Below are 10,954 nucleotides of genomic sequence, written 5' to 3'. Positions count from 1 at the left end.
CTAATTAAAAATGTACTTTAATATTTAATGGTAATCATTTTGAATAAATCAAGTGATTAAAAACAAATTTGTATTTTTGTATACTTACCATCCATTAATGACGCCTTCTATGTTAAGCATAGGCACAATTTTAAACACGTAAGTGTCCCGTGCCTTTTTGGCAGTGATTGTGTTTCCACAAAGATAGTCAATTACACCATCAATTACCCAAGATGAACTTGTCTCACCAGGATGCACTCGAGATGTCAAGTATATAATATGTCGATCCTGCACATAAAAGATATCGTTAAACATGATATAGTAATAATAATATATTAATATAGTCAATAGTCATGGCATATATAATACATAGATTAAAGATACCAATATTTCAATAAATTAACGAGACTTACAAATAAGACCAATTTTAAAAATGCTATAAAATAGTGTTTTATTACATGTACAGATAATTTTATTAATATACTAGTTGTATTAGTGAAATAAATTTGAATTTATATTTAAGTAAACGTGTTTCGCTCTGTTATTATAACTTTATATTATAGATAATTTATTATTTACTTTATTAGCTAGGTCAAAATATTATACAGACATACAATTATAATTTTCAATTAGAATATTTGTCTTGTAAATATAATTTTGAATTTTAACATTATAGTTACCTCTTGTTTAATTCAATTTTTACATTTGCATCGATTTTTTATTATTAGGTATGATCATTATTATTTTTTTAAATTAATTTTTGAGTTATTTTCCTCGAGATATAATAATAAATATATTTTATAATAGTTCATCACAAATAAAACATATAGTAAAATATGTAATATAATATTTAAAAATGTATAGAATGTTATGATGGTCTTCTTGTAGGTATACTATGTCATAAAATTACTTTAATTTTTTTTTCGGTGGTTTCAATAGAGGTAATTGTAATAATTGGCACTTCGTTATTATTCAATGATCTGCATAAACAGTTCGCACGGAATAATGTAGTATTTGGATCGACAGAATTTTTCCATTTGAAGCATTTGTACTGAAAAATTAACATAAAAATCATGTTTAAAATTAAAATTAATAAGAGACAAAGGTATAAAAATATTAACAGGTTTCCCTATCTACAAAATAAATATAAATATTAGGGTATGTCTTTCGATAATTTACGTTATATCGAAGTATAACCTTATTCTGCATTTGTCGGCCATCAACGTTATTTGTCTTACAATATATACTACGATAGGAACGTAGGGGTTATTCACAGTGATTTTATAGTGAATTAAATTAATATAACTGTAATGGAAGTAATAATCGGATAAGGAATATTTATGAATTATGTTTAAACTATTTTTCTATGACTAAACGAATCACGTAAACTCATTAATAAGATAGATTAAGAAAAAAAATCAAAAATTTGTTATGTTGTAGTATACCTAGTTGACGACACAGTCTTAAATAAAAATTGGATAGTGCTCCGATTTATTGAACATTTTTAAAGCACTGCCTAACTTTTTGGGGGTTAATTTTCACTTATTTAAGTGTTTTTTATTTACTTCAACAGTACATCGTAACTATCAAATAAATTAGTTTTGGAGAGGGGTCAAATTCACATATATCGTGTTTGTGAATATATAGTTTATATTGTTTATAACAATTATAACACATTTATTTGGTAAATAACGTGAATACCTGTAGGATGATAAATTATAACGAATAACCATAATTTATTTATTTGTTAAATAACTTTGATGACCAGCGAATAACGTTATATTTTTCCATTTCAAGTAATTTACCGTAAAACTTATACAATAAATGACCACGATGAGGTAACACCAAATATTTCGGCAAGATGACCTTTAATTTTATTCGGGTTTTTTCACTGCATAAAGTACCTATTATATAAATAAAATTATTGTTAATCTGTTTTTAAATACACAGTAAAAATTTTTTTTTTTTTAATTACGTCTCACTCTTTTTTTGAATTTACGTTTAAAAAATAGATTTTTTTTTTAACTAACAAACATAAATTTTTTTCTATTGTAAAATTAAATTATGAAGAATTAGTTAAAATAATTTTATGAATCCAGTAAAAATCATACGAAATAATAAATTGGCTCGATAACAAACATTTTATTTTTATTATTCGTATTAAACTATTATATATTTTCATATTTTTTAATAAATTTAGTAAATTTGTATTGATTTGTATAATTTTTTTAGTCGTTCCCAAGTACTCGATTTTTAAGATCAAAAAAACTTTATAAGTCTTATAAAGACTTTATTACTTTATTTAAAAAAAATAATGTAATTATTGTAATTCAATTCGTTTTAGACAAAGAGGTAGAGAAGCGATTAAAAAAAAACGATTTTCTATAAATTCTCGAAAAAATATAATATGTTAAAATATTGAATTTTTCAAAAATAAATGTAATATATATTAAGTACTTTATAGTTTATAAAGTAAAAAATTAATAAAAGTCAATCCAGTTGGAATATAATTACACAAATTACATAATATAAGGTTGTTAAATTATCGAAAATTTTAGTACAGTTTCTTATACTATTTAATTTAATTTGAATTCATGATAATCGATATAAATAAATGTGCCTACCTACCATACATTAATATGATTATAACTATAATCATACATGAGATTTATTATATTATACTTAATTATAATTATAGCATGTTCGATTTATCGTCCAAAAATAAGTTAAAAATTATGCTCAAAACGCAGTTATATAATAATATCATTGTATCGAATTTCACATGTAATGTAATTTTTGTCAATCAGCAATTAATTTTAATAATTACCGAATACAGAATAGATTATTGGGATGGATATCTTAGATATCTACATTATAATAATCAGTTAATTAAACATATTTACCAATAATTTTGAATATGTATACGGATAAACATATGCTATGTAACATATGTCTTGGTCGTATGGGAATTGAATTGAAAAAGTAGCGGTCATGTAAGAGCCATGAGTCTTATTGCAGTTCTTGTAACAATTCCGGTAGTAACAAATGTCCATTCCGGTGCGTGTCCAGCCTTTCTTTGACTCGGTATAGTTTTTCACCGAAAACATGATCGGCTGCATGCCACTTTTGTATTGAGAGCTATGTTTCTCCATATTTACTATATTAAATACATATGGTTTAAGTGCCTCCATGTTGGATACCTGAATGAAAGAAAAAAATTATAGTCAAATCAGCTAATAAAATGCATTATAAGTTTGAACAAAAACTGATAATAATAATAACATAAGTTCATTTTATTTGCATTTATAATAAATAAATACTCCATAACTTAATCATCTGATTAGATATTGCTATATTTTAAAATCAATCAATTCAATAAAACAATTTACTTTATTTAAATTTGAAGCAGCAGACCGCAGTAGCTGTCTACAGTCTTAAGTGACTGCGTAAGTAACAACATTTATAAATCAGGCTTAATATGAAAATAATATTATTGTATTTCATTAAAAGTAAAGTAAAAATGATATTAATATAATATTCTTGGGATTTTTAAGATAATGTGTAAATTAACAATATTTTTAATTCATTAAAAAATGATTTATTGCTTGAATTAATAAAAAATATTTAAAATAATATAGACATAGTTATAATTTAAGTTTTTTCAAAAAATTATACATATTTTATGTCTCATTGAAACTAATTATTATATGTAAGTTATAAGATTTAGTTAACAATTTTATGTTGACATTTATACGCTCATTTCATTAAAAAAATGTATAAAATTTATAAAAATCTAAGTAAGGTAGTATGAATACCACGCAAGGCATATATTTTAAATTTAAATCGAATACATATAAAGTTAAATATAATTTATAAAGTGTAATATATTTTATAAATGTAGTAAAAAGATTTTTTTACTAAAATACACGTTTAAAAAGAATTGAAAACGAGTTCGCAATTTTTCTTGATTTCAGATTTGCAGAGTAAAACAGAAGGTTTATTTGAAAAAAAAAATAATATTGCAAAAGAGAGGATAAGTACCTATAATAGATGGCAAATAATTAAAAAATCAATAAATTACAATGTTATAATGCATACAAATTTGATTATTAAAATTTAAAATCGTACTTGAAAGTAAAACCATTGGCTATGTGACATTGAATTTACGTCAGAATTCAAAATCAAATCATACTCGTTAGGACCAATCTGAATAAAAAATCAAGTATTAAAGTAACAAAAATAACAACATTTTATTGACTATAAAATACTAACCTTAATAGCTTTTCGAAGATTACCACATTCGAAACGGGACTCAAAATTTAAATAATCAAATCCTGACTTTACACCTAAATTTCGCTCATCATAATTTGATATCCTAAAAAACATTATTTTCAGTTAGGTATATATTTCAAAGATAAACGGTTATTGATTTTTTAATTACTGCTGTGGAGAATTGCAAGCGTCGTTTACACTTTCCAATAGATAATCTAAATCATACACGATCATATCACCGGAGTCTCGACGTTTGGCCACGCTACGCTCTAAGCACGATAACAATTTGTTGCTAATAAAATTACAATTTATAACATAAATTAATAACTAAAATTAAATTATTAAACAAATATATTAGGAGAGCTACTCCGTTTAAAATATCAGTTTTGTATAAAAAAAATACATATAATTTTCACGTATTCAAAAATGAAATAACTTGTCCTTGGAAATTAAATCGAAATTGCAAGATTTGGCTGTGTTAAAATTAATTATTATGGTAAAGATTTAGTCAATGGCGAAAATTTAAAACTACTTAATGATAAACTTCTTTGTTTATACATTATACGGAGAGTGTAATATTACTAACTATTAATTAGTTACCTTCAAAATTAAAAAATTAAATATAGTTTTAAAGATTACATTTTTTTTTTTTCATAGTTTGATAGGTATTATAAATATGCACTGTGAGAGATTTACACGTATAATTTAAAATAGCAAAATCAAATACCATATTGTAATGATTTTGAAACTAGAAACCTAGTAAAAATAAAATACCTTTTTGGTATATTATATCGTTTTTTTATTGTAGTAAAATAATAATTGAAACTCGTAGGTAGTAATAGTTGCAGGAATGAATGTATATTGACAGAAATAACGAACGTTGGCAGTATATTGCATTTAAAATTTTTAACTAACTATTAAAAATTGTCCTTACCGCGAAACGTGAACGTCGCTATTATATAAGGACTCCAGTGGTTGATCATCATTAATGAATCCTATCCAATCAGGATAGGCGACTTTAACGAAAGGAGAGACGCTGTTGACACGTTTTGCTATACTTAAATATGCAGCCTTATGTGTTTGACATGTCCGCAAGTTGGCCATCAACCCAATTTCATTTTTCTGATAAACATAAATAAATTGTTAATTTTATATATTTTTCTAGCATAATATATAACTAAAAAAACACTTATCATTATAAAAAAAATAATCATAAAATACATATCACACAAAATGTACTTATTTAGATTAAAGTCCCAACAACTAAAAATAACTTACGTCCATATTCAAATGATGGTCAATTAGTAGTGGTGTAATTTTACTGAAATAAAAAGTATAGCATTACTTAATTTTATAACATTTATTCATAGTTGAAATATTATTTTCGGAGAATGTTTAAGAATGTAATCAACACTTCAAATATAGACTTAACCGGTTTATTTACCGCATTATACTCTTTATGGTGTTTGCAATTAAATTGGACCAATGGAAATATCTCAATCTAAATTTAATATATTTTAATGAAAAATGATTTTGGCTTTTTTCTAAGTTTAAGTAAATATTTTATTTTAAAGTTGTAACTAAATGAACCTATGAATATTACCCACAAATAAAATAATAAATCATAAAATGTATCAGTGCCCGACAATACAGTGGGTTGCTTGCATTTACCTATTAAATAATTTAATTCTGTTATTCAATAATACTTAATAATTTCCTTGTATGTCCACTCTACGTTTTGCTTACTTTAAATATTTATTTAACTTAAGTTTATTGGCTGAATTATGTTTTTGCGTTTCGTTGTTGAATTCTGCAAACAAACGTCCGTATCTGTAATAAAATGTAATAAATGTATATAGTGAAAAAACGAACATTTGTTTTTAAATTGAGTTAAATAATAATAATACTGAATAGTTTATTTTTATAATATTAATTTAATAACGATAGATACATACTTAAGAGAATAATTATTTACAAATATTATTCGTACGGCGCATTGAGTATGCAATTTAGGTACATTATAGGTACATTGTAGAATATGGAATTATTACTCTATTGCATCTAATGTTTTATTTTTAATCATAAATAATTATTATGAGTGATATATATATTACGTTCTTACGTTAATATGAGGTCATCACGATCTTTCCAGTAATTAAAGGGTATTTCAAATTTTACCGATTCAGGTTTTCGAATGATTAAAGGATCCGTTAAATTTTGGACTACAGCTATTTCAATGTCATCGATATCACTGTCATCACTGTCACAGCCTGCATATTTATCTGAATCTAAATTTTCAAACAAATTCATATCAGATAATAAAAAAAGGTGTATATTAAAAAATATACAATTATGCTGTTAATAACGATTTTATTTATGTATAAGTTTAATTTAAAATTAATTAAGTTATTTTATAACCAATACAATTATTAAATTATTTTAGTATTTATACCTTATATATTATATGATATAAATTGATTTTAATACTAAGAAAGTAAAATACTAATATGATCTAAAGTATGATCTATATTTAATCGCAATAAGGCTTTTTTAAAGTTAAGTGACATTAATAATGAAATCGTTTTTTTGTCTACTTTAAATATATAAGTGGTTCTGAAAATAAAAAGTGTATGAAATAATATTGTTGCCAAATCTTTATGTGGTGTGTTGAAAACACTTCTAAAAAAAATTGGACAACAAACAAAGTTTATCTAAACAAATTGTATCTATATATCACTAGAAATATATTAAATGCAGTATTGCTAAGTATTTTGTTGATTAATATTTTCAATATATATGTATATTATTCATCCTGGTTCAATTAATAAAGCAAACAATTATTTCAAATAAATTATTATAATGTTTAACTTACCGTTATCATTGAGGGTTATATCTCCTAAACTAAAATTAAGTGCTGATTGGGTTGAACTTAAAGGTAAAAGTAGTAGTTTTTCTTGACAAACATTTATAACTGTACACAATTTTGACATGGCAGAATTATAAACCTGGTCTTCCGGGCAGCGAACGCTGAATTGATATAATACATTAAATTTGTTAGACTTTCTTAGTGCTGTCCGTCCATTATCTAAGAACCAATTAACCAAATTAAAGTATACAGCTATGTTTGATAATTATGTTAAGATTTAAATATTTAACGTACTAGTATTTGAAATGTGAACCAACACATCCAAAGCGGATGAAAATATTTTAGGGTGAGCTTTATTCGCAGTGTATAGTTTTATATTGAATACGTCCAAGGCGTATTGCATGAGCCCAGCACGTATAACTTTATCACAATTTTCTTCAGTGACTAAAAACGTATATTTAATTATAATTTAACACATAATATCAGACACAAATTATTAATACCTTTTTTTGTAATGTTTGCTAAAATTACAAGAATCACATATTGTTTGTTTTTAATTAAATATTTATGGTTTTCCCTTAGTAGTTTCTCCAAGGTTAGCAAAAAACTATCCTTGAGAAGTGCGCCAACAATAGTTTCTAAAAATCCAATCTGAATTTTATTAATTACAATAATAAATAATATTAATTAAATAAAAAAAAAAAAACGAACCGTTTTTTGTAATTGTTCTAAAGCATTTTAATAGTGGAGAAATGAATTTAATATTTTTAATGTTGTTTTTCAAATTTTGATGGAACATTTTTGTTGCATTCAACATTTCAGCATGTTTTGAAAATTTGCTATCTTAAAACAAATACATTTTAAAAAGACATAAATTTTATCATCATTCTTTATTAATTACCTTTTTGTGAAAGTTGTCCTAGAATAAACACTAATTCGTTAAGAAGTACATCAGGTGATCCTACAGACTTTGATTGCAATTCCATTATCGACTTTATAAATATTTTCGTTGCTTCTAATTCTACCAGTTGTTTCAAAAATGTCTTTCTAGTTTGACCTGTACACATTTAATTATATTATAAATTCTTTGTAAAACTTTACTAAGTACATTATTTCTTAGTCTCTGTGTGTTTACCGGATTTTGGTGCAATACAAGCATGTATTACAGCTGCTAAATTTGTACATGTAGATTTATCTCTAGTTTTCTGGAATATTAAATTATGTAATAAATAAAATTACAAAATAATTTAAAAATTGCATATTTCAGTATCAATACTTTAAAAATTAATCTTTTTAAAACAATATTTATGTTATATGTAATGTTAATATATACAGAGAGACTATTTAACTTATTCCAATAACATATTTTATCAATCAAATATTAAATTACCTATCCAAATTAAAAATTGATATTTTCCAACCACACAATGCCATTCTTATTCTCGAAAATGTAACTTAATTAATGACAATATATTGACTCACAATTATCAATTTCCTTCGTATCAAAAAATTTCTGAAGTCCAATATTCAATATTCAAATTTTTCAACAATCTCTGTGGTAGATTTGATAATTTCAAAATTAAACAACTAAATACCAAAAAAATAATGATCCTTCTAATATACATTTTTAATTTAATGCTCATTCTACTTTTAGTAGTCTACCACCATATTCATAATTAAAAAAAATAAAAACCACTGAACTTTTTATAACCGTTTATACCATTTAGCCTAAACTCAACCTTATTAAAAGTATTTAAAAAGGCTTCTAAGTATTGTTGAAGAAAAAAAGTTTAAGCTAATCGCAATTTAGATTTTTTAATAATTTTTCTATAATCTACCAAATCAAATATAATATCGTAGTAAAATTTGCATTCTTTTTAAAATAAATAAAGTACTATATGGATACCTTAGACGTAAGTGTTTGACCATATTAGGCAGTTAACACATAGGTCCTTTACTTAAACTAAAACTCATCTAACCATCTAGTGATAACTTTATCTTAAAATAACACGGAAGATAATTTTTTCTCGGTTCCCTACAAGTAGAAACAATTTGACTTCTTTTGTTATTTTAAAATCTCAATATTTTTTTTTTTTAAGATAAATATTTTAAATATACTAAATTTGGCTTTTTTTTTAACTAAACTGAAAAAAAAATTAAAATTTATTAAAATAACTAATACATTTAATAATATTATTGAACTTATTTTATTTAAATATTTTAGACAAAATATTTAAAACTTGACATTTTTCCAAACACTATAATTCATTTTTAAGTTTTAACTCACTGGAGTAGAGCCAACGTTTACTAGTCAAAGAAAACCAATTGAATCTTATGGATATTATTTACCAAAGTTCTTCGTCACAGAAAAACTATTAATCATACCCACTCTGAGTCGTTACAAAATTATATTAGACATTATTGCTTATGTGATATAGATCTATTTAAATCGAAGATAGACTAGTTTGGTATTAAATTATTCAGAACATTTTTTGTAATTAAGATTTTAATTTTGTATCAGGCTTTTTTTAAAAACAACAAAATTAATTAATGGAATGAAATTATTATTTTGATTAAAAGAGACAAACTTAATATATTTAACTATAGATTTATTTTCCATAAAATGTTTTTTCGTTTGAAGTGACGTAACGTATAAATACTAAACGTAGAGTTATATAACAAGATGCCAAAAACACTCGTTACCCGATATTATTTCACTAGAAGTTCATTAAAAATAGAAACAGTGTAGCTGTAGTTATAGTTTCCTGGTTTAGTTTTTGAAATTTACGGTAGTACCCGAGAGCTTTTCATTTTTGGTAGCTTACGCATAAATAAGGTCATTTGTCGTTATGCTTCAAAAATGATTGGTCGATATTTTGGTTATTGTATCGTGTGAATTGTGAAATATACTACCGCCATTGATACAACACAAAATATAAACCAATCATTGAATGTTATTTATTAAATGATTTGAGTTCAAGTATACACGTTAGGTTATTAAAATGCTTTATAGATAATAGGATTATTATACGTACGTACGAAGTAGCTAATAATTCAAACAGTCTCGTCTTTTCGAGTTAAATACCTCTTGTTATGGGCGCGTATTGTAATTATAAACATTTTTTTTTCAGCTTTAAACTATGAGTGATAATGTTTTAGTATTATTATATTCGTTTACTAAATGTCATTATATACATCACACGGTAGTGTAATTCGCATACTTGATGGAAACATCACATGTAACAGGTTTACTTATCGTCGACGTATAACATGTATTGTATATATATATAATAAATATATATGTGATATGATATGATATGCGTGTTTGTGTGAGTGTTAAATTAACTTATACACAAAGCACGCATAAATAATGCGTTTCCGCGCGTGTACAAACCGACATGACGTGATGCCGTCCCATTACAAGCGTTATTGATTCTCAAAATCAAATGTAATTTTAGTTCATTAAGAACGGTGAAACATTTTCTTCAACCTATAACTGAATGCCGTCAAAAGGCCCATTTGGCCACTGACACGAAAATCGATTCCCATAATATAATATACCTACACGGTATACTACAGAACGCACATACAATTTAATAACGTGTATAGGTACTGTATAGTGCTAGTTGTAGCATAGAATTGACGAGTAAATATAATATAACATTATATTGGTAGTAAAGCGAAATTAAATCAATCCTAGTATTATATATTCGATAGTTAACATTGTTTAATTAAACTATGTAGTAACTCGAGATTAAAATAATTTTCCTAAAGAATAAATTAACAAGTCGCATTTTCCTTGATATTAAGTTTTTAATTTATTTAAACCCAACAAGG

The 10,954-nt window shown here is 24.6% G+C and overlaps 1 protein-coding gene across 1 annotated transcript in view; it reads right to left on the bottom strand.

Annotated features, from left to right (window-relative positions):
* Positions 1–10,954, bottom strand: part of LOC113555288 (cytosolic carboxypeptidase 1-like) — a 43,327-nt gene that overhangs the window by 22,621 nt on the left and 9,752 nt on the right. Inside the window, exons 4-19 of the mRNA XM_026959709.1 lie at positions 8,253–8,322; positions 8,019–8,174; positions 7,829–7,960; positions 7,621–7,755; positions 7,412–7,561; positions 7,124–7,336; positions 6,374–6,539; positions 5,998–6,081; positions 5,530–5,572; positions 5,186–5,373; positions 4,421–4,543; positions 4,252–4,354; positions 4,108–4,185; positions 2,883–3,179; positions 890–1,030; positions 89–267 (exon numbers count right to left, since the gene is read on the bottom strand). Of these exons, the coding sequence (XP_026815510.1) occupies positions 89–267; positions 890–1,030; positions 2,883–3,179; positions 4,108–4,185; positions 4,252–4,354; positions 4,421–4,543; positions 5,186–5,373; positions 5,530–5,572; positions 5,998–6,081; positions 6,374–6,539; positions 7,124–7,336; positions 7,412–7,561; positions 7,621–7,755; positions 7,829–7,960; positions 8,019–8,174; positions 8,253–8,322 (2,258 nt within the window). The remainder of the gene's footprint in view (positions 1–88; positions 268–889; positions 1,031–2,882; positions 3,180–4,107; positions 4,186–4,251; positions 4,355–4,420; positions 4,544–5,185; positions 5,374–5,529; positions 5,573–5,997; positions 6,082–6,373; positions 6,540–7,123; positions 7,337–7,411; positions 7,562–7,620; positions 7,756–7,828; positions 7,961–8,018; positions 8,175–8,252; positions 8,323–10,954) is intronic.

Source organism: Rhopalosiphum maidis, chromosome 2 (assembly GCF_003676215.2).
Source record: "Rhopalosiphum maidis isolate BTI-1 chromosome 2, ASM367621v3, whole genome shotgun sequence".
NCBI lineage: Eukaryota > Metazoa > Arthropoda > Insecta > Hemiptera > Aphididae > Rhopalosiphum > Rhopalosiphum maidis.
The sequence above is the reverse complement of the archived record's forward strand: the minus strand, read 5'-3'. Positions and strand labels throughout refer to the sequence as shown.